The sequence below is a fragment of the Syngnathus acus genome, chromosome 16 (genome assembly GCF_901709675.1).
Source record: "Syngnathus acus chromosome 16, fSynAcu1.2, whole genome shotgun sequence".
NCBI lineage: Eukaryota > Metazoa > Chordata > Actinopteri > Syngnathiformes > Syngnathidae > Syngnathus > Syngnathus acus.
Window position 1 is genome coordinate 2,777,031 of NC_051101.1, and position 24,401 is coordinate 2,801,431.

The following is a 24,401-nucleotide window of genomic DNA, read 5'->3' on the forward strand; positions in this document are numbered from 1 at the left end:
TACGTTCAAATATATGTGTTCCTATTTATCAGCGACTTTGTATAATATTGTCTACCATAAAATCTAATCACAAAGGGATATTTAAAATTTAGGGCTTTATTGCTGATTATATTATACATTGCTGCCAGGCCATCAGTTACCTGAAAACAATTATAGTGCAACGATGAGCTTACAATATTACACGTTATGGGAACACTTAAATTTACAGTGGAGCAATGCGTTTGACGTTGGATTCGAATGGGAGGGAGGAGCCCACGGGGAACCAATCATATTACACAAATATGATCTTATCATTCAAAGTGCCTCGAGGCTGTACAGCACACACACTCAAAAATACTCTCACACGTGCTCAGACACGATCATACACAAACTCAGAAAAACATACAAACAATATATATATATTCTCCCCAAACTCTCGGCCTCTTTCACTCAAATACATACGTTCTCTTGCAGGCGCACACAACAGTTTTACAGGTGTTCACTTCAAGGGCCTGGCTTCTAACTGATTCCTCCCCAAAAAAATCAAAAATGTTTATACACAAAAATAAGTCATTTTGAAAGTAAGTAGTGCAACTCGAAAAGAGGCACTCACACTGTCTGTTCCATCAATCTACTGAACACGATAATCATGTTGACAGCTCCACGTACGACTTGTTTTTGAGGCGGGGAAAAAACATGTTAGCGTTATTACAAAACTGTCAAAGCATCGTAAGAGGAACCACCAGGATCGTCAAATATGCAAAATAAAACAAATGTACTCCAGTCGGCTGATACCAAAGCTGCAAGTGAACCGGCTGATGACTGGAGGACGACTGACAGCGTCTTACACATCAGTTCCCTTGTACTGTCTCTTTCAGTCCTAAACATTCTCCTCCGTGCAGGGAGCATTCGCACGCAATCAGCCCCCCCGAGATGGACCATCATTCGGGCCCGCCCTCCACCTCCCTCTGGCAGAAGTGTGCCAGTAACGTGTCCAGGTCGCGGCGGTCGGCGGCCGAGTAGAGCGAGCTCTCGCCCATCATGCTGAGAGCCATGCGCAGCGTGGACCAGATGTTGTCCGACATTACGGTGGCCGCAGTGCCGCAGAGGCTTTGCGCCGCTCTTGATTCCACGCCGGCGGCGGCCTGCCGCTGAAGGGACAACGCCTCCAGGAAGTGCTCCACCGCCTCCCTGAACATCAAGAAGACAATGAGCTCCAGCATTATCAAAGCGAGTAGAACGCTCAATAGATTTAAGTAAAGATACCTGAAAAACCTAATTCATCTCAGAAACTTTTTCTTTTCAACTTTGGTGGTAACTTTGAGGAGTATAAACAGCAAAGTTACAGTGCTGATTAGTGCCATCTGGTGCCCAGATGACTTAAATGCACCCACTGTGTGGTTTATGATTATCAAGTCAAAATTCATTGAAGTGTTACAAAAAGACGCTATGTGGTAGTAAAAAAAAAAAAGACTGTCGAATTAATTCCTGACACTGTTGTAAAAAATGCAAAATAGCTTAATTGGGTGATGACGGTGTGTCAGTCTCACCTGTGTGCTCCTAAATTGACACAACTGATTCCGAGGTTGTAGCGACTGCGGACAAACCCCGGCTGCAGTTCCAAGGCTCTCCTGTAGGCGGCCACAGCCTCTTCTGAGCGGCTGCCGTTGGCTAGCGTGGCGCCCAGCTTGTTCCACAGTAAGTAGTCCTGAGAGACAGGATGATAGGATGATATTAAAATTGACCCCACGGGCAAATTGCTGGTCTCGACTGTGTGCTGAGGTTTCACTTCACCTGCGGGGTGACCGAGAGCGCCGCGGTGAAGCAGTCTACGGCTTTATCGTACTCGCCGCTGAGGTTGAAGAGGACTCCCAGACCGCACTGCAGTTGTGGGTCCACCTGCGCGGGGTTCGTGTTCGCCGCACGCAGGAACAACGTTTGTACGTCCGTGAACACGGCTCTGCAAGAGTGGAGAGAAAACCAAAAATTAATAATATTGTACTTTGTAAAAACATGCAATGAACCAGAATATAAAGAAAATAAGTTTGTCACGTCAATTCATTAACCATTGTGATGCTCCTTCTGGTATGAGAACTTTGACCACCAGGAGGCAGTATACTACCAAACAAGTATGCTACTCACTCTGGCAGCAGAGAGCCAAAGCGCTCCCTCTCCATTTCCCTTTCTCTGGACGCGTCCTGCTGGCGTTCCCGCTGATGCTGCTCCCACACGCTGGCGTACTTGGGGTTATGCTTGAGCCAGTCGCGGAGAGTCTCGCAGGCCTGCCTGTGCAGCGACTCGTTGGTGAAGCTGACAGCCAGCGCCATCAGAGAGGTCAGGTTGTCCTTCTTCAACGCCACACATCTGACGGACAAGATGGAGAAGAGGTTTTATGCGCTCCAGATTTTTATGATGTATTCGTGTACGCTGTCTGTGAAAGTGCGAAGCCCCAATCGAGCAATAACTCAGATCTGCTTACTGAATGTTAAACATAACAACGGAGCTACTTTCGAAAGAATCCTTGAAGATCTCGCCCAGCAGACTTTGTTTTACAATCGATCATTTTCATCACGACTCCTGAAGAATAGATGACTATAAAAAGCCAATCAATCATCAAGCAGAGTTGCTATAAAACGTGTAAGAGAGCAGATCTCACAGAAGTGGAACCATTTTTCATGTGTCACAATCAAGGATCGTAACAGCTAAAAGTGGCAAAGTTCCATCAGGACCTGGAAAGTCCTTCTGGTTCCAAGGATAAAAACTGAGCAAATGAAATCTGATTGAATTGTGACTACAGCATGGTGCTACATGAGGATTTTTCAAACCCAACCTTATTCGTGCAGGTAATCAATGTTCACAACTGACCTGCGGAGGGCGCTGATGGCAGCAAATTCTTGCTCATTTTCTGCCTGACATGTTCCCAAGTATTGCCAAGCCTGAAATAAAAATCATAAAAATAAACAAAAATAATAAAGAGCTATTATCAGCTGATGAAAACGGCCGTCGATTAACCAATCTTGAGCCGTTCCTAGCTCACCAGTTGGTTGTCTGGTTCTTTCTGTACGGCACTCTCAAAGAAGCGAACGGCCCCGGGGATATCCCCCGCCTCCATCCTCTTCACGCCCTCCGTCAGAGGGTCTTGGTGGGACAAGTAGGGGTTGTCCTCTTCAAACTGGTAGCCCTGAAAGCGAGACGGGCAAAACAAGAGGTTCAAACCCCGCCGGGCCAAAACCAAGCACCGCACAGACGAGACAGCGACCTTGTCGTAAGACGAGCTGAGCATCTGATCAAAGTCCGACAGCCAGGGGTGACTCTCCGCGTCTCGCTTTGCCATCTCCTCCCACTCCTGTTGCAGCTTCTCCCAGAAATCCACATCGCTCTGGGGAAAAGAAAAAAAAAGAAGGATGGTAAAGTTTTACAGGAAGGCCGAGGAGGCGCGCAAGTTCCAAAACTGATTTATGAGCAGCAGAAAGAGGTGGAGGAATTTGCCCGCCTCTTCAAGTGCCATAATTCATCTGCAAATCCTCCACTTCCCAATCTGCCGGCTTTCTCCCTGTATCCAATTAGCGACGCGGTTGACCGCTGGCTCCGACTCACCTCCACCGCGGCTTTGGCTTGCTGGAATTCCGGTCCGGCTGCGGTGAACTCGTCCACCCAGGCCTCGGCGGACTCCTGGGACACCTGAAGAAGAGACGAGGGCTCAGGGGGCTTGTTTGCGGTTTTAGGCTGGTGGGGGGGATGGAAGGGTTGCAACAATAAATCAGGGCGGTGGGAGGTCATGGAAAGCGAATGTAAAGGCGGGAAAGACAAAGACAGAAAAAGCCAATTTCCTTCTGCGCACTTGCTACAAGTAGAAGAAACTAGAACGCTGGCATCTAGCGGTGGCCCGTCCATGGGGGTCCTACCTGCCGGACGACTTTGGCCCACTGCTGTGCCTGCTTAGCTTTAGCTTTGTCAATCTTCTCATTCCTCTCTGTGGATTCCAAGGGAAGACTCCCTCCCCCCGTTTCCATCAGGAACTATGCCGAGGAGGAGGAGGAGGAGTAGGAGGAATGGGACAGAGTTTTCGAGGTTTTTAAGGGGTCAATGTGGGAGTATGTTTCGAGGGAGGAAGATGATTTGCGGTTGTTAATTCAGGGTCAAAAAAGGGAAGCGTAATTGTGATTATGGGCAAGTAGTCATCACAAAAACACGCACCGTAGTCGTTTCTGGCAGGTAAACAAGATTTGATCAAACGCTAACATACAGAAAAGGAAAAAAAAGCTGAGCAGCCAAACCAGAAGGAGCAAATGTGATTCAAATCTGTTCTATGTCATTTCTTGGCACAAGTGGGCCTTCGACAGCGATTAGAAGGGGAAATCCAGGAACGTTTGGCTTGGGGCTTCTTCGCAGACAGAAACTCAACACCACAGTGAAAATAATTCATAGTTTACATTTTAAAAGACTCGAGTTAATGTGTGTAAAATATCCAAATACGACTGCACGATTTATCTATGAGGAATAGAAGTCATGGTTGATTTGGCGGAAAATGTGACTTTGAGGTGGGTCGCAGGCTTTATGAGTGGAGGGGGGGGGGGGGGGGGGCAACAGCCATGTATTCCCTGTGGCAACTGGAGGCTCGTACCTGGTTGAGATTGGAAGCCCAGTTGTGAGCCTCCTCGGCCTGAGCTTTATCTGTCAGCTGTTTGTCTGTCCTGCTCTCCACTGTCACACTGCCCTCGCCAATTTGCTTAATGAAACGCAGGAACTACACAACAGTGAAAAAAAAAGGGAGGGGGAATAAAATCAGCATTCACGCTTACTGTCTTTATCATATCAATGCTGATCAACTAAATTGCCCCAGCACCCAAATATGACTGCAAAGGAACGAATGGAAAGGAGCTGAGCGACAGATGTCTGACGAAATGGCTGATCGGCGGCGGCGGCTTGCTGGCTGAACGGGAAGCGGCGGCTTACCTCCGTGTTCTGCAACTTGGGGTCGTTCACCTTGGAGACCAGCTCGTTGGCCGTCTGTCTCAGCTCCTCTCCCGGCTGATATTCCTTTGTCCTGTTTGGTCAACAAGATATGGCGATTGTTATTTTGAGATGGTCTTCGGGGAGTTCAGAAAAGTCACCGTGTGGGTGTGCACTTTTATTTTATTCGCAGGCACGTTTCAATAAAACACACATCTGCACAGTGGATATGAAAAGTCGAAGCAATTGCCAAGTCTGTGTAATATAAAAAAAAATGTAACTCAAAACACTTCTCCCCACTCACCACTCGTTCTCCTTGTCTCCAAAGTCTCCCAGCCAGAGCTTCTCCTCCGACTGTTCCAGATATTCTTCTGCCCAGCGGCCAGGATCTGGAAGGGAAGACGGACGTGCCAGGAGACCACACAGTAAGAAATGGCAGATTTCATTCACTGAAGGGAAACAGTGCCAGTTTATATTGTTAGGATATTAGGACCGCCGGTGTTTTTACATTTTTTATGTGTACAGGTGATGACAGCAGCCGGCAATTATTTGGGACTCGAAATTCAACCAATAGTTGACTTTATCACTCCGCTTCAATTCTCGGCATCGGTGACTGTTAAAAAGTCAATACCGGCGAAATCTGATGCTAATCTAATACATGAAATCAGCATTCCTGCAGTGTGTGACAAAGGAGCGCTTTGGCCAAACACAACACAGAAGCCACAAGTCTGCCTCACACACTCAAAGGAGAAATGTTGCATGAAGATCATGTTGAATGTGCTTTATCGTGTTATCAAAGTTACCCGCGGCCTGAGCGATGAATTCTTTGGTCCAGTCGGCGTCGGCCGCGTCACCGAGCGCGACGAGGCCCGGCGTGGAGGTGGAATCCGAGCCCGAGGTGAACTCCGCTGCCCAGTCGCCCGAGAGAGCCAAGGCCGCCACGTCCGGAGCTGCGACATCACAGTAAACGTTTGGAATTCATGTGAGGCCGGAGATGTCGGCGAGGGGACTTGGAGGAGTACCTCTCTGCGGAGCCTGTCTGTAGCTCTGCTGGTCGATCTGCTGCATCTCCTCCAGCAGCTGACCCATGTCGAAGGTGTGCGGGGGACGCGGGGGCGGCTGGAGGAATTCATCGACCAGCTGGGAACACCCCAAATCGCTATTAGCGTTTAGCTTTCGCCACCGAGCTAGATATTACCGGGGAAGCAAAAATACTGACCTCATCTTCTGTTGCTATTTCAATGGGAGTTGCGGGAATCTAGTGTGAAGTAAAAATGCATAAAAATGGATGAGAGGCGTTGACTTTCCGTTGGGCAGTTTTAAAAAAAAATAAGCTCACCGAAGGTGTGGCGCGGTGCCGCCACGCCCCGCCTTCCTTGGTCATGTGACCAGTCAACTTCATCAGCGGATTGGCCCCGCCGCATTCTGCCTCCACCAGCTCCCGCATCGCCATGGCAACACAAGGATGGGGCAATCCCGATCGGACCACCTGAGAACTGCGAGGGGGGCAAGGTTCCGAGTTATTATTTGTACAATGTTGACTTTTGTGTTCCTGGACAAAATTGTACCAACTCCAACAAAGAGCTTGGTGTTAGTATTTAAGAGCGTGTTTTTAGCGACTATCGCTTTTAACAGCTGAAAGGCCAAGTGAGGCAAAATCTGTGCCCCAGTTATCTTTTGCTTGATAACCAAGTTAAAGCTCCATCTGCTGTTTTTTTCCACATCATTTGCTAGTTGGGCTCGAGCGTGAATAATGAGGCTGCAACGGGCCAGCACACAGACACGCTCCACCAGTTTTGCTTCGAACTGACTTTGTGCTTCGTATTTGGAAGCTTTAACAGAACTGTGTCACATTGAACAAACTCCCAGGCCAGAATATGCAACGGCAGCAACAAACACAAGCTAAAAAAACAATAATAAAAGACCAGCACATTTTTTAATGCATCAGGTTCACCTAATGAAAAGGGTAGTAAGAGAAAAATGTTGTTTGAGCCTAATAGCTATGATAATATGAAACTTCAACCTAGTGTCATTTATTATGGAAAAAAACAAAATTAAAAATACTTTTTTTAAACACAACATTTTTAAGCCCGTCAGTCGGTGGCAAAGGCCTAAAAATACACATATGCAAGTATGTAACATTTGATCACAATATGAGGACATAAAATATTTTGAATTGACTCCATGTATGTAGAAAATAATCATTAAATCATTCTGGAGTACAGAATACACATCATGAAGCCCAATCAACAGTTGGGTCTGGCCTACTCAGCCCCACTCCCCTGGAGATGAGTTACAATTTCCAAAAACGGACTATAAATCACACCGGGCAGAATTCCTCTTTCCCATACGCACGTAACATGTCATACAAGACAAGACTCCATCCTCTGTTATCAATTAGAGACGAGGCCATGACCCAACGACAGGCTCTGATTCACATGGCGCTGATACCATGATTAGGATGGAAATAAGCGGATAATAAGAAGCTATTAATACACAAGCGGACCGCACTCGCTGGACACAACATCCATAATGATATTTTCTAGCAATAGTTTACTTCCTCCATCCATTGTCTGGCACTTGTCCTCATTTAGGGTCACTGTGTGAACTGGAGTTAACTTTAAGTGACTGTCAGGGTAAACCTTGGCCTGGCCGCCAGCCAATTGCAGGGCACAGGAGGACACAAAACAAACCCTCACATTTACACATAAGAACAATTTAATTTCAAACATTTTGATTGACATTTGAGAGGGTCAAAATATTAGAAACAGCCCTTGGCATGATGTGGTGCAGTTCTGAAATACATCCAGATAAAATTATAAATATGGTCTTAAACTAATATCACAAAATCACTATGGTCTATAATTTAAGTATAGTTGGATGTTCCAAACTAAATGTCCAGTGAATGTTTTGTAGTGCAAATTATGCTAAGGTGACACCTGTTTACATACCATCGACATTATATATTAACCGTTATACTCTCGTTTTTATATCAATACTTGTCATTTGTACATGTATGTTAAAACAATGACTCAATACATGTCCACAACCCAATCAGAAGCAAAACAGATGTGCTCCTGACAGGGTTCATTGTCATGTGTCAAATGATTTTACATTGCTCTCGACGCTTAGATTTATTATGCCATTAAAAAGAAACAATAAAATCATCTAATTGTATATTGAGCTGCTCATTAAAGCAGCATCAGCAGAGCTCCAAACGCGACATTTATCCAAAACGATTCAAAACAAAACCAACAATGGCAAGCTAAGCGTTAGCTCGCTAAGCTAACTAGCTACAATGCTAACAAGCCAAGACCAGCGGTGCGGAACACGTCAGCTCGCCGCCCAAGACGCACTAAGAGACGGACGGCGTGACGTTGGACTCACCGCCGACTGAAGCTGCTACCTGGAGCTCACCACCGCTGTGCCTTCTTCTCCGATGTGTCCGCACGTTCTGTTGTATTTTTACAACCGTCTCGGGACTGAAGTTACACTGTCAACTCATAGGAAGAGCCACCAAAATCCTCCGCTGAGTGCGAGTCCTTTAACCACCTTCCACCTCCATAACACACCGCACAGTGCACACTTGAGCCCGGCGCCGAAGAAGCTCTTGTTAAGGGACGCCTGAACCGTATTCTCCAACGGATTTACGTACAAACGCCGGCGCACTAACTTGCTGAATGATTTACGTCCAAATATTTGTCGTAAAATATCAAAGTTCAACAGTTGTTTGTCAGAACGCCAAACAAAACAAAAATCCAATACTGCATGTTCCGATGAAAGTTTAACTCATTGTGTTAAACTTTATCTAACCAAATAATGGTGTCTTGACGACTGTGTAAGTCAAGTTGATTTGAATTTAGGTAAGGAAACAACGTAAAAACATTAAAATCGACTTTTTTGGTCCGATTAATTGCAGTGACTTATATGCAGATATTAAAGTACAATGTTGCTTTCCATATTTTGCACTTCATGATTATGTCTTGATTTTTTTTTTATATAATTCAATGTACATTATAAACATAACCATAATAACACACAACTAAACCACTTTTAAATGTCTATGATTTCGGAATGAAACATGCAAGATGTGGAAAAAGGGGCTTCTCGTGGAGACGTCATATATTATTTTTATTATGAATTTTCTCACATTGTTCAACAGTTTTCTCTCTGTAACTCATCAACGCTGTATCAGTAATTACAGGTAGAATTCCAGTAGTGAGCGTAATACAATATAATATAAGTTATTTCAATGCAATGATTACTCCCTTTTGTGACCTCACACTCGCAAAAAAACAAAAAAAACAAACAGGCTTTATTTTTATTTACGGACATTTTTTTTTTTTCTTATAGCACTGCACAGTGATAGGCTACACAGACGGACGGCAAGAGACACGGAGGCGGGGTCAGTGTTGGAGCTGGGGCAGGTGGGAAGCACAAGTTGTACATTCACTGAAATGAAATATCAGATGGAAGAAGTAAAATCTTGGAGAAGAGTGCAAAAGATAGCAATGCCACGTTTATGTACAGTTGAAGGTATCACAACAAATGTGCGTCCCATTTTTTTCCTCAGTGATTCCTATACTGACAAATTGTTAAATTACAACATTATTACACACAAAAGTAAGACACACTCATCAAGCCAGATATCGTCCTCACCACAACAACTACTATTATTTTCCTACTGATTTCTCGATGCTGGAATAGGTGATGAACAAAAACTGGGAAATGACCATCAGCTCCATCGCCCAGTGTGCTGAAAAGTGGCTGCAATAATAAGATTTCATAACAATAATAATGATCATATTTCTCATTGTATGTACATAAAATTCATTACAATCAATACAGTCAAAACCGCCCAAGCTGAGCTGACATTCTGGGGTGACAAAAAATTATTATCTCGTAGGTTACGTAAATTTTTCTTTCTTACTATCACTGATTCATTTTTGGAAAGTGACAAAAAAAAATCCTATAATATTGACCACTTGCTCTTTAGCCATTTTGTCGTATCATTTTCCCAACTATTTTGTCAGAATACTCCAAAAATATGACATATTGCGGTCATCTTACGTTTCCTTAACAGCGTGTCCCTATTTCTCCTTTGCAGATGAAAGTCTTACGAAACCCGAGCGCTGATCACGGAATGTGTCGCAAAGAGGGAGGGGACAGCTTGTGCGCAGACCTCGCGGTTGACTCTAATAAGTTGTGCGTGTGTGTCGGCATGTGGAGATCAGATCAGAGCCTACGCCGACGCGTACGAGCAAGGATTCAATTGTGTGTTCAATAACAAAATACAATACAATCGTTTTGTTTTTTGTGAAACAAAGCAGCCGCACTCATCCAGCATCGCACTATACAGACACGTTATTATTAACAGGAGCATCTTGTGACGTCCACAAATCGTTTGCGTGGCTCAGGCAGATCAATTACATTTGAGTGTATACATTGTGCCGCTGAACATCAAAGTGGAGAACGAGCGAGTGCCCGTCGTCGGCTATAGGTCACGTATGGCGTCGAGTATTACATCGAATGTGTTGTGCGTGGTGTGTTTTTGCAGGTATACATTCCGTACATGATCGTAGAAGTGTTGCTTTCCGTGGTGGGGGGTTGGGGGGTTACATGCAGCTCAGTAGCGACGGGCGTTGCTGTCCCTGCCCTCCTTCTTCAAGATGATCCGCTGGTCATCGCTGGCGTTGTCGGGCGACTCGGCCACTTCCTCTTCGTCTTCCTCGCCGTCTCCCTCCGTGTCGGCGGACATGCCCAGGCGAGACTCGTAGGACTGCGACAACAGCAGAGGTGGCAAAAGTGGGCTTACAGAAAAGAGTCATGAGATTTGATCATATTTTGAGAAAAAATGTGTTCTGAGGAATAAGATGTTAGAAAGCTCATATTTGGATCAGTTGTAATTTAGTAAGGAGACAAAAATGTCGAGGAAAAATATTCTTGAATATTTCCAGCAGAGGGGACCATTGTGTGTATTTATGTAGAAAAAAAACATTTTTAATTTTTGTTAACACGTTGTAAAATAGGCAAAAATGTTGGATCATGATTTTCCAAAGTAAATGCATATATTTTATTTGGATTCAATACCAAGCCGACTGATTTGTCATGAAGGTCAACAGAAAAAAATAGTTACACTAAAAAGGTCATCTTGAATTCAATCCATTTCTGGACAGCATCAGAAAGCAAGCAGCCGATTTTACCTCCATGGGGTTGACAATGATGGTGAGCGCGGAGTCGTCCCACTGGCTGCCACCCTCCTTGGCGGCCTCGCGGGCCTCCTCGCTGCGGCGGTGGATGGAGCGAATGCGGAAAATGCCCAGGATCACCATGACGACCAAGAATCCCACGCACACCATGATGATGATGGTGGCGGCTCCGGGGACCACTGACAAACAACACGGCACAAAATGGCTAATCACACATCCGCTCTGAAGATGGCCGTCTTGTGGACCACAACATCGGGACCACTTGCACAAGAAAAATGGCCGCAAACATGTCACCTGAGTTGCGATGTAGACTGGGCAAGGCATGTCCGCTGAGCTCGCCTGCGTGTTGATGGAGAAACTGTTGCTGGGAAGCCATCAAGTGGGATGGGTGGTACATACTCTCCAAGGAGTGGAGGAAGTTCACCTAGGAGAGGAAAGAACAACTCAATTAGAAATGAACACTGCCAGTGACGGCTTTCGACGTCAATTATTTTAACTGGGCTGGCAGTGAATGAGTTGAATGAGGTCTCCTCACCTCCAGAGTCAACTCATTGCTGGTGTATCTGCCGTTCATCTCAGAGCAGGACAGACGGAAGCGTCTCTCGAAGCGGGAGGAGCTCCTGGACAGGCGGTAGCGGACTGAGCGAAGGACGTCTTCGTATACGGAGATGGATTCAGCGCCTGGAGAGCCAGAGAAAAAGTGGCAGGGCTGTGCTTGAAACGGTTTATACTGAACCATAAAAACACTAAAGATGGACTTGAAAAAATGAATCTTGAAAAATGAACTTGTGAGATGAAAGCAAAAAGAACGGAGTCACATGACCATTGACTGAGGCTCTATTAGACTTGGATCAGAAGTGGATCGTCTTTCAAGGGAACTCATAATGTGAACGAGACGTCGATTGTTTTATTGACCTGTGATGGCGATGTAGGCGGTCGTGTTGATGATCTCCAAGCCCCGCTCTCGCACGACATCCATATCAACCAGGAGCTCCTCCCGCTCCAGGTCCAGTTCCTCGCCAAGAGGTTGAACCTCGCAGCCGTCCAAAGTGTGGGCCACGGCATCGGACATCAGCGCTGCCAAACCATGCATAAAAATTACATAAGCCCCGTTTCTCGATGATGCAGTTCAGATTTCCGTCATCAGTTCTCGACGGCAGACAGATGACAGAGGATTGTTTCTTGGATTTACCGCCGCCTTCCATCCCCTGCGCAGCCGTGTTGACGGCGTGAGTGAGCGAGCACACGATCCGTAGCTCGGGGAAGAGGTGGACGCCCCGTGGGGCTTCGAAGTCGGGAGCGGGGCGAGCCAGATGGGGACCGACCCCGGACAGAGAGATCTGAGGAGCGTCAGGCTGGAGGACCACCAGGTAACCTTCCAACGGCTTCAGGGACAGACAGCTCTCCTCGTTGAAACATCTGCAAGGAGGCGAGAAGTAGAACGTGAGCCTGAAAGACTAACAAAATCCTTCAACTTTTTTAGCCAGTAAATACATTTTGCCAGGATCAATAGCTTTCCATTTTGCCTTCATCTCTTTAAGACGTCACCAAAAAAATAAACACCTTCAGGGACAATCCCAGTCGAAAGGCTTGTAATTCTCCACTTTAGCCAGCAAATAAACTGAGCCCAAATAATCAGCTTCCTCTTTTCCTGGCAAGAACTACACTAGTCTTAACTAACAACATGCTCAAGAAGCAATTAATCAATGAATTGATTTTCAGAGACAAAACTATTCTACTTTCGCCAGCAAACACTTTGAGCCTGAATCAACATTTCCCTCTGTTGGTTGCTGCCAATGCAAACACTGCTTTTTGGCACCAATTTGTCATGACTTAACTGACAAAATGCTGACAAAACAATTCACTCTATTTTGGCTAACTAACTGACTTTTATTACCATTCTTACTTCTTCAGCCAGAAAACCAGTTGGGCTTGAATTAGCATGTTGCTTAAGCGCAAACTCCAGATAAAAAAAACAACTATGAGTTCATGAATTTATTTTTATGGCCACCGCTACTTTTTTAGCTAGCATATTAGATGAGCCTAAATCAAGGTAGCACACTTCCTTTTTAAGTCATTTCTTCACAATTTAAGGGTAAACCAACTTCAACATTTCCCTTACAATAATGTGCCTCCACTAGTCTAGACATTTGTATTTGTGGAATATGAATTAAGCAGCAAAATACATCTTTTTTTAATCCATCACAGGGGACGGCCATTTGGCCCCTTGGTGCGGAGTGAAAATGGGCATAGGTAACGACCAATCACAGCTTGCGAATGTCACATGACCAAACCCAGGAAAAAGAGCTGAGCTGTGGATTTTGCTGCTTAATTCATGTTCCACAAACACAATGTTAATCAGAGTACCGTGTTTAGACTAGCAGAACAAATTTTGTGTTGCCTTCCACTTAAAGCAAGCAAAATGATTTGGAAACTTCTTTAGAAGGCAATTTATGTTAAACCTAAAACAAGAGCGCCCTCTTCTGATTTCGGCCAGGTAGCGCATAGAGATCAGCTCTGCCTTCAATTCCAAGACGCACTCTTGTTATTAAATACTGCACCATAAATATTGTCGTACGTATGTCATGTTATTTAAACATATTTGTTCATTTGCGTGATACGTTCGCCCGGCGGTATTGGAGTGCGGATTAAGCACGTGAATGCGTGCGTTACATTTCTGCTATCAGAGTGAGCAGCTGCTTCTATCGGCTTCTCCAGAAGGGCCTGCTGTTCAGCCATCTGGGTGACTTCCTGGCCCCAAATCAATCTAATCTTCACACATGCAATAAGTTGAGAAGGGAGAGGAAGGGGGTGGGGGGGGGGGTTGATATAAAGAAAAAAAAAGAAAAAAAAAGCCATGGCGCACTTGAGCTGAAGCAAAAACAATCTCGTCATGACCTTGAATGGCTGGGACAAAAGCCTTTCAGCACAAACGTTTGGCCTGGAAATCATCCATCCATTTTCTATAGGGCGCGCCCTCATTTGGGTCCCCACTGAGTTGGAGCCGATGCCAGCTGACTCGGGCCGCCCCGGACAGGTCGCCAGCCAATCGCAAGGGAAATCATTTTAATTTTAGAGAAAGGCGCAATCTGCGCTCAGGCTTTGAGTTTGATGCGATCTGCCTTGTCAGTGGCCTACTTTTTTCTTTTGCTCTCGCTCTAGCTACGGTATAAATATAAATATAAATACGCAGCTCACCGCATACATGCACTGGACTGCACTAATCTGAGAGGGAATTAATATTTCACCAGCTAAAAGCGACGGCTAAAGCAAGAGAGAAAGTTGTGTGGCTCTGGAGCAAGCTGGAGCACTACCCGAGACACAAGACCGGAGAGTTTGGCGATTTCTGATGATTGACTAAATGTTCGAGCAATTATTACAAGTATCCAATAAAAAAAAATAAAAAAAATCAGCGACTCTTATTTCAACCAGATACATGTGATATGCAAAAATAGACTCCTGGAATTACCCAATTTCATTCAAATGTGACACTAATGGGACCACTTAACAGATATTTGATGACATGCCAACTATTCAGTTTAGTGAGAAGTCAGAATAATGATAGCGCTTGTGGCATATTCAAAAATTATCTTGCTAGCTCCGCCTCCATCCTGAAAATGGTGTGACGTTCCCAATTTAAAATCAGTTTGGTTAAAGAAGATAAAATAGTTTTAGGAATCTCAGCCAGCAATTTTGATTCTGGAGGCCCCGGGCAGATTAGAATGACATGGCAACGCATTGAGTTTGACATCTGATTGGACCAAAAAATAAATGTACATCCAAACGGTGAATAGACTGGCGAGAATACTTTCATCCAATTTCATGGAACAAATCTAATTTAGGTTGCAAATGTCGTGCAGTGCCGGTATTGTTTTTGGCCGACCGTGTTCAAAAAAAAAAATCGCAAAACCATTTACCTCCCACTTGCAGCTTTGCCCACATGCTATTTCATGCTGCAATTGTGCAACCGCTTGGTATTCACAAGAGTTTGAAATTTCATCATCCCATCTTTGTGCTATTTGAAAAGATAATTGAGCGGACATGGGGGGGCCGCCTATTGAATCACCTGGATTTGGCGGAGCTAAATAAATGAGTGTGCCCCCTGCAGCTCGCACAGGTGACTTTGAGGCTGAAGCGAGCAAATGGGAGATAAGATACATACTTTTCCCCACGTAATTATTTACTCTTATCAGCGGTGAGGCAAGGTTCATGTTTGATGGATTCAATGTGGAAGGAGGAGGAGGAGGCGTGATAGGCCCTCGGAACGACACTTAATGTGCTCGAGGCGCTAAAGTCTGCCGGTGTAACATTTCCACCACAAAAGCTTCCACTTTCACAGTTTGCATCATGACAGCGCATCCCCTCAGCTTGACTTCATTTTCTATTGATTCAACAGCCAAGTGGGGAATAAAAAGTCTATTATAGAAGCTTGGCAAGCCGCGCTGCGTTTCTGGCCCCACCGCGTTATTGCAAATGAAATAAGTCTGTCCGCTCGCTCACTCAGCGCCGGAATGTGTTGCACGGTGATAAGACGCGGTGGGGGCTACCTGAGCGAGGTGGTGAGTTTGAGGGGTCGCACTCCGGGCGTGGCGAAGCGGAGGGAGTTCCTGTAGGTCACCTGCTGCACGGCGCGGTTGAAACTCTCAATGTCGTCCCCCTCCAGCACTAACGCCGACTGACTGGGGTTCACGTGCACCTGGAAACATCCAATGTTTTTACATGAATAAGAGCCCTGTAATATTTCCACCAAAACCTTTTTTTTTCCTTATATACACTCAACAAAATTGTGCAATATAATATGAAATGGCATCCTATCCCTCCCTGCTAATTTACATGCCGCCAGATTGTTATGGGGCTTAATACCTTCATCCCGGACCCCAACGTCTCCAGGTCTCCAAAGTCCAGGCCCTCCCTGCAGGCGTACAGACACTCCACCACGCTGTGAGGCTCCACGCTGCCCGGACGCACCGTTACCCCCGACAACAAGCCGTGGTAACCTCCGGCGTATTTCACTGAGATTACACGAGGACACGCGTCAACAAAATGCATCACCGCCAACCGAACCCAGACATCAAATGAGAGATCTTCAGGGACATACAGGACTAAAATTGTCAACAAAGAGCTTTCACACACACTTATATAGTTTTTTTCTCGCTCACACACGCTCCCAAGAAACACGATTGAATATTCACAAGAAACATGAGCGCGTGTGTTCGTGTGTGTGTGTGTGAGGTAATCCTGAATGGCGTCCCTGACGGTCCCTCACAGAATCTTTTCTTTACCTTGTGGGATGCTGTTGTTCCCGACCTCCCTCTGCTTGTCCTCCGGCTCTGCGAGGAATAGCAATGTGGGCGAGAGAAAAAAAGAAACAAGACAAACGCTCATCAAAATGCATGAAGATGCCAGGTGACGCCTGAGCGAGCCACAGAGTGACAGCAAGAAATGAAAAATGAACAATACCGGAACAAAACAAAAAAAAGACAATCTAAGAGGGAGGATATTTTGACATGCACAGGATTGGAAGTCAATAAGAAGCCAATGTATACAATTGCTCCTTCAGGAAATGTAAAATTTGTGGCGATGTCACAAAGGAAACATTACTTTTTCTATTCCCATATTTGGAAAATTCTGCGCCCTGATTGATGCTGCCAATGTTTAGACGAGTTGGGTAAATGCCTCCTTGCTGCATTCCCACCGGCGGAGTAAAGTGGTTGAACTCGACTCTGAGGAACTCTCTTTGGTGTGATTTCATTCCAACTTTGAAGTCTGTTTTTCTCCATCTTATCAAGCAGCCGCTTGCACGCTGGTTGTTTTTCAGTCTTGATAATTGGTAACCAGAGATTCAGAAATTTTCGCTGCAAAAAGAGGCCTGATAGCTGCCCGGCCAAAATGCTGTTAAGCCGAGCTGAATAATTAATGACTGCGTTATATTATTAGCCCTCAAAGACGCAAAAACACATTGGCTAAATCATAAGCAAGCAAAGCATGTAAAGCGTCCCGTGAGAGTCCACAGACGCGCTTGATGAAAAGTTCAGACGCCGTAATTTACATCCGCAATCACCGAACGCCGGACCGAGACTGAAGAAAAAATATTTGATCCGCTCTCACCCCAGCAGGCGCCAATGGACATCCTCTGGCGGGGGACCGGGTTGGGCAGGGCGCCGTTGTCGTGGATGAGAGCGGGGTCGAAGGTTACGCCGTCCACGTACAGGGTCACCGAGGGGAACTGGACGCTGAGTGACAGGTGGTGCCACTCGCTGTCGCACACCTGGCGAGAACACGGGAAAAGCGGTAACAACAGCTGTAAAAACATTTGAAATGGTGTTAGGTACTATTTCAAAAAATATATTAAAACGCGCCTCTGACTTTTGAAGAGTGTGTTTTTTAATTTTCATGTACTCTTAATTATCGATTATTATTTTTAATTCATATACTGCATTTTACTTTATACTTTATGTCAGATTTTTAGACGTTATAAACACTTATTCATTAGACGTCATTATTAATTTTTAAAAATGTTATATATACAGTGATCCCTCGCTACTTCGCGTTTCATTTATCGCGGCTTCACTACATCGCAGATTCTTTTTCTAAATTAAAAAACATTTAAAAGTCAAAATTGAGGAAACATGTGTCTAACCTTTAGGACAATGTAGTATTACTCCAAATGTTCGTTTACATTCCTTTAGAAGTCCGATTTCGCATGTTAGCACGATCGAGAGTTAGCATCTTTCTGCTAACTCGTTAGCCTGCCCAGTACTTCTTGTTGGTGACCGTACTTCGCGGATGTCACTTATCGCGGGTGGTTTTTGGAACCAAATAGCCGCGATAAACGAGGATAAACGTATATATATATATATATATTTTTTTTTAAATTTATTTATTTATTTATTTTTTTACTGGATTCCCTTTCTTCCTTTTGCTAGCTAATTAAAGGATTGATCCCATTAAATGATGGCCAAACACTGACGGTTTGAGTTAGTATCGCAGACGGGTGTACATTAACTAGGTGCCAGACAAAGACAAAAGAGATCCAAACAAATCTTATTTTATCTCCGTATCAGCTTTAATGTAATCCTCCTCAATCTGTCTGGGGCGGGCGGCTGCAGTCAAAACACAATCCCCCAGTCCCACCACTAAAGCCTTCTCCCACTCCACCCCACCCCACCCGAGCATGTACCTGCTCCAGTTTCCACAGGAACTTGACGGGCCGCGCAGCCGAAAGGTCGGGCCAGTAGAAGAGAGAGAGGCGGCAGCCATGCACGGAGAGCGAGTAGTGGGAGAACGAGTCATCTGTGGAGAGCAAGATGCAATTCATTTGCAGGTTAGAGCGCTCGGGACTTTAACTTGACTTTACGAGGGATTTCTTACATTTCTTTTCAATCTCTCTTTCTCAGGGCAAACATTCAGACATTATTTACACAGAGGCCGTGGTGCGTGTGCATTCTCAGTTTTTTTTTTTTTTTTTTTACTGGAGTGTTTGGAGGTTAAGTGGCTCCCTCAAGAGCACCTTGCCCACCGAGGCCGTAAACAGTGCGCGCTGAGCACTCACGGTGATAATTCGCTGGAGAATAGCGCTCTGAAATAACGTCCAAAAAAGGCCAATTTGCCGACAACAATGTCAAAAATCCATCTTGAGAAGCGTCAAAGTGAAGGGTGGACAATTCCGTGTTTGTAGTGAACTATAAAACGGTCCCTTGACGCTCACAACAATAAAGACGTGAATTACAGAGAATATGGCGCTTTTAAGAGACTTTGTCCTTTAGCATTTAATAGACTTTACAATAGGAATAAAAAATGGCAAAAATTGGCTGAATTGAATCTGAATGTTTGAAATATCAGTTGATTTTTTTTCAAATTTTAAAAGGAGCTAACGTCAGCCGATTAAATGGAAGTATTTGCATGATTCTCGTAAATTCAAACGATGTTTTTTTTTTCCAACTCACCATTCTTGACAGTGCTGCACACGATGATCTCCTCTTCCTTGCGAGCAGTTTTGGACTGAGCAGCAGCCGGCTGGACGTTGGTGCCCCACCTACGCATCCATAGCTGCAAGGTGAAATGGTCGCCGGACAGCCCCGAGACCACCGCGTCCGGCACCACCGCCACATGGTTGGACCCGTTGAAGGAGAACACAAGTGAGGAATCCGAGGAAGGGAGGGTGGGGAGGGCCGCCGTCCAGTTGGCCGCGGGCGATGGAGGCGGGAGGAGGTCAACCTCACCTCGAACGGCGCCTGGATAAAATGGAGCAGTAAAGACCAGAGGGGAACTCGAGTATTGACACGCGACTTGAGTTAGTTGAACTCGGAATCCCGAGATGTCTGTTGGCCACCACGCCACAACGTAGAGTGTAAGAAAAGACTCAAGAGAAACAGCCGGGTCACGTTTTTCGGATCCACGCACCGCAAAGGCGTCGCACGGAACGGTCGGAGTAACTGTCTCGGTCGCAGCCCTTTCCGATGTGGCCGGTCTGAAGCTCTACGGTGGCCTGGATGTTCCACACGGTCTCCTCGCAAGTCTCCAAGTGCAAGGCGGGGAAGAGCGGGATGCTTCCCGAGCCGGGTGTGTACTCCACCCGCTTGGTCCAACCTGAAAAACAACACAGATCCAAACACTGCAAGAAATGCCGCCCCGAGAAATGCTACGTATTAAAATAATGATTGGAATAATGATTAAACCATTTGCATTTCCAGAGCCTTCCTTCAAGGCAAGCTGACTCACATCACCAACCAGCCCACGTAGCTCCCAACCCACTGCGATGTCATCTGCGGGTGAAAATGATAGCGCCTTACCGATCCAGCCGGGCTTGCAGGAGGGCTTGACCGTGACCGCCACCTGAGCGTCGGCCTGAGCGCGATTCTTGCCGCAGTCGAAGGCGGTCACCCAGAAGGTGTAAACGCGCTGACGCTTGGAGTCCAGCGGCTCTGTGTTCTTGATGTTGCCTAGGCGATGCAGACAAAGAAGGAAGGATGATCATGAGGAAAAGAATCGAGCGCCGACTTCCTTCCTTGATAAGCATTTGTTCCTTCTTAAAAATAAAAGCAGCTTTTAATGGCAAGAGACAATAATGTCACGTCGGAACGCGGGGTCTCGGACTACTCGGCAAATTGTGCAGAGTCACAGTGAGCCGGCCTTCCTTCCCCCTGCTTTGTGTTACAAAAACAGCAGGCGCTGTCTGTCTGTCAGTCAGCCAGCCAGCCGGCCGGTCGACCGTTGCGGTAACGAGAAAAAAGACGCGAGGGAATAGACGGCGAGATCACCTGAACAGCTGCTGCAGTGTTTATGCAGAAATTCACAATAGTCCGCCCACGCTTAGTCTATTTTCACCGTTTTGCTTTAATACGTAGCAGGGGAAGGCAATTTTTTTTCCACTCGTACGTGAAAATATAGAGAATTTAAGGGGTTATTACAAATGTAATTACAAGTTTGAGAAAGAATGAATTGATATCAAATCAATTGTTCCCATTGAAATGACGTTTTCATTACAATCCATACTTTTGAGACGCTATTTGGAGATATTTTTTGTGTGTCTCACCATCGTTGTCAATAGCAAAGGGCACGTTGGGAGTGATGATGTCGTAGAAGCAAATCTGGCTGTACTGCGGGGAGCAGTCGGCATCCAGAGCCTCCACACGCACGATGCGGTCAAAGAGACGCCCCTCCGGGACGGACGCCTCATAGCGACGCTCCACGAACACGGGGGAGAACTCGTTGACGTCGTTGACACGCACGTGTACGGTGGCCCTGAGGAGGCAAGCAGCGTTGGAAGGGGGCGTGGCCGGATGTGCCTCAGGAGCATCGCGCTCACTTGTGGGATTTCTTGCTGTTGACGCCGTCGGACCCCTCGCCGCAGTCGTAGGCCTGGATGGTGAAGCTGTGCTCACGCTGGCTCTCGCAGTCTAGCGGCTCCTTGGAGCGCACTAGACCCTCGCCGGTGGAGCGGTCGAGGACCACCGCTTCGAACTGGACCGAGCCGGAACCCGTGGGGCCGTTGTGTACCCGGAAACCACAAATTTCACCTGATCATGGAGGAGAACTTGTCATGACATGCGATGACTACGATCTTGGAACTAGGAATGTGTAAGGTAGCAGAGGTAGTGTTGGGTGGTACCGGCGTAGTGGAGCGGCGCGTCTTTGTCCAAGGCGAAGAGCGGCGGGTTGAGAAGGACCGTGTTGTCGTTCTCCATCACGATGCCCTGGTACTCCGTCTCGATCCATGGCTTGTGCTTATTGGCTGGGAAGGCCAAACGATAAAACATATAAGCAAGTAACAATGGTCGACAAGTCGCCGGACTGCTCTGTTTGTCTTGATGCGCCGCCTCATCATCTGAAAAATCTCTTTTTTTTTCCCAATGGGATGAAAAGATGTTCAAGTTTTTACAAATTGGGTTACTGTTGAACAAATACGATACCCGTCACATTTTTACCACTTCACTTCTCCTTGTCCAGTTTCTGCCCGGTAGGACAATTAAGCCCTTGACAAAATGTAAAAGTTTTAATCACACACTCATCTATCTCATCAATCAGCCCGCCTGGGCTCAGCGACGACACAATACCCCACTGAAAGGACGCAAGCGCTTCAGGTTTCCTGTGAATGTAACCTTTAATTGCCAATTCATTATTCATCCTTGCGTTGGATGTTCAGTGCGAAAAAATCAAAGGCGAAGTTAATGAGCAAGAAACGAGGATTGTTGTAGGCCCGTCTCTTGGCTGTCTTTTCCTCTTTGGAAATCAGGCGCACACCAATGCTCATCTGAGTGAGGAGGTTGCAAAAGTGCCTGTTTGTCAGCATTATTTTCTTTTGTAGATTCTCGTCTTGGATATCGTACGTACGCATGACTGGCCTCAAAATGGTGCTGGAGGCCAAATAAAGTCACAATTATCCAGTCGGGCCACGTCTGCTCCTCTATATCTACACTCTCTTTTTTGGTCATTTATCTCGCTCACCGTGGCGCCTCCGCCCTTCTGCCAGCTCCTCCCTCCATGTCGCATTAATCTGAGCATCAGGCGCGTGGATTACATTCCGGATTACAGATTGAGAGGCATTCCATCGTTCTGTTTTGCTTGGCGCCGGTCGCCTCTCTGTCACTCAATCTCGCCACGACACGCATGGCGCTCGGCATGCGCACACATACACACGTGTCTTCACCCCCCCCTCACCTGATCTCACATCCTCTTCCTCCCTCCTCGTCTGCGTCTTTTTCGGCCATGTCTGCCTCTCCTCCTGTCACTGCTTCCCTCTCTCCCTCCTTTGCCTTCATCATCATGTTCCTTGTCTTTTCCCCAATGCCCCCTCTCTACACCAACACCACCCCCCACCCCGCCTCGGATGATCTTTGGAGAACAGACTTGCAATAAGAGGAGGATAAATCTGATGTTTGAAGAGGAAATTGAGTCACGCACATGACGGACACTCGCCAAAATCATGCCGGCCTTTTTATTAGGTAGGATGACGATACAGTATAGCCGCAGTGGGCGTTAGTTAAGGATGGGAAACCTAAGGTCCGGGGGTCATACACGGCCCCTCGAGAAGATTCGATTGGCCCGCCATGCAATTCTAAAAACAAATATAACCTCAGAAGTATTGTTATACAGAAAAACACACAAACCTCAATCAATGCTCATACTAGAGAGTATACGTTTCCCCCCCCGAAAACGAAAATTGCAATTCAGCAATAAAGATCCAACGAAAACATCATACCAACTGCACATAATGCACACATGTATATGTAGGCCACTTCATTAGGTACACCAGCACAATAAGTGAATCAGGTTAATATGTAGATCATAATTATATTATGCGTAAAATAAAATAAGTAAAAAATAACATAAAACAAGAAACGTTTTTTGCATAAATTAATCTAAAAAATAAAATAAATCAAATAAAAGTATTTTAAGAAGGATTCATACTCTCAGGAATAAATACACTGTCCAATTACCTTGATCACAACTACGCAGTTTTGTTAAGTCTTCGATTTTTGTATTGGGTCTCCTTTAGGACTGCAAAGGTGTAACTAATGCAGCGGCAACGCGTCTAAAACAAGCTGAAAACGACAAAACACGTCGACATGAGTAGTCAATATCGATCCGGACGAGTAACTGACCTTTGTTGCCACTGGCAACGGAAGTCAAGCAAAGGAAGAGGAAGGAGAGACATTTCATTGTGTCCATCTGGGGGAGCAGAGGTGTAGAGGGGGGTAGGATGGGGAGGGGGGGGGCAGGGGTGCATGCAACAACAACTCATTAGCACCACAGAAGAACAAAAAAAGACAACATGCAAGAACGAGCATATTTATTGTTAACGCACAAATCCAATAAAAGGTTTGCTTTTTAATGCCGGCTCTGCTTGACACACAACACCTGCAAAAAAAGTTGGACTGGACCTTTTGACAATATTTCATGTTCTGCAAATACATAAATGATAATATTTGTATTTGGGAATGTGATATCAGCAAAACATACACTGTATCTATAAATAGCCAAATCAGAGTTTTGCAGTTTGTGCCAATGTGCGTGCGACGGCAATAAATGGACAAAACTGCGTGTGAGTGTGTTAAGTGGGTCTTTTCCTGCCTTTTAATTGTGGTTTGTCCGATTGTGGCCGTAGCTGAGAATTGATTACTCAGGGGAGGATGGTGCGGAATGAGGGGATGAGGGTACTGAAGGTCCAATATGCTGCACCCCCTTTTGATAAGCAATATTCTACACCGCATTACCATCCTGAACACATATTGACGTCCAGGAGGGCCTGGCCGTGGCAATGCATGTGCTCCCCACTTGTAATGCGACATGACTGCGTGATAGTGACACACATTCGAACAGCAAGAAGGAGGCTTCAATAATGGCTGCCTGGTTAAAATAAGGTGAAATGTCGCAGCAACCATGATTACGATGATGATAACGATGAAGAAAAAGGTGGTGACATTACCGTGTCAGCTGCGGCAGTGATGCCTGCTCGGTACCCACAGCCCTTTTTTCTTTTTCTTTTTTAGCCTCGCAGCATCCGCTTCTCACGGTTCTGCCTCGTCTCCGTGCACACGTCCTCGTCGAGAGCAGTCCAGAAGCTCCTGGTGGTAGTGGAAGGAGCTGGTTGGTTGGGGGGGGGGGGAAAGAAGAGGACGAATCGGTGCGTAACTGGAGCGGTGCCCTTGTTTTCTCTTCTGTGGAGAAGGAAGGAGAGATTGAGTGGGAACGTTACGCTGGCGTCCCCCTCCGCCTCCTCCCCACCCGCGGTGTGCGTTAACCCGCCCACACTGCGTC

General features: G+C 46.0%; 2 protein-coding genes across 5 annotated transcripts; both read right to left on the minus strand.

The window, feature by feature from the left end:
* Positions 1-77: 77 nt before the first annotated feature.
* On the minus strand, positions 78-8,555 carry pex5 (peroxisomal biogenesis factor 5). Of its 4 annotated transcripts, none has more exons than XM_037273238.1 (17): positions 8,320-8,555; positions 6,272-6,428; positions 6,152-6,190; positions 5,955-6,072; positions 5,736-5,882; positions 5,237-5,321; positions 4,936-5,026; positions 4,604-4,726; positions 3,885-3,998; positions 3,577-3,705; positions 3,239-3,358; positions 3,017-3,160; positions 2,845-2,915; positions 2,122-2,343; positions 1,774-1,939; positions 1,530-1,687; positions 78-1,170 (listed from the first exon to the last, which is right to left on the minus strand). In XM_037273238.1, the coding sequence occupies exons 2-17, from the start codon at positions 6,383-6,385 to the stop codon at positions 921-923; spliced, it is 2,091 nt and encodes a 696-aa protein (XP_037129133.1). In that variant the 5' UTR covers positions 6,386-6,428; positions 8,320-8,555; the 3' UTR covers positions 78-920. The 4 variants fall into 4 exon arrangements, with proteins under 4 accessions (XP_037129133.1, XP_037129135.1, XP_037129136.1 ...); XM_037273239.1 differs by having other exon boundaries at positions 921-1,170; positions 3,577-3,660; XM_037273240.1 differs by lacking the exon at positions 3,885-3,998 and having other exon boundaries at positions 3,577-3,660; positions 8,320-8,554.
* A 487-nt stretch (positions 8,556-9,042) lies between these two features.
* clstn3 (calsyntenin 3) lies at positions 9,043-24,382 on the minus strand. Its single transcript, XM_037273189.1, has 19 exons — positions 24,070-24,382; positions 23,246-23,312; positions 21,253-21,375; positions 20,950-21,160; positions 20,677-20,885; positions 19,934-20,083; positions 19,545-19,730; positions 19,088-19,375; positions 18,322-18,434; positions 17,250-17,409; positions 16,424-16,471; positions 16,005-16,153; positions 15,689-15,837; positions 12,334-12,560; positions 12,057-12,218; positions 11,677-11,822; positions 11,436-11,565; positions 11,136-11,320; positions 9,043-10,711 (listed from the first exon to the last, which is right to left on the minus strand). Exons 2-19 carry the CDS (start codon positions 23,310-23,312, stop codon positions 10,559-10,561), a joined length of 2,856 nt encoding a protein of 951 aa, XP_037129084.1. The 5' UTR covers positions 24,070-24,382; the 3' UTR covers positions 9,043-10,558.
* Between the last annotated feature and the right edge of the window lie 19 nt (positions 24,383-24,401).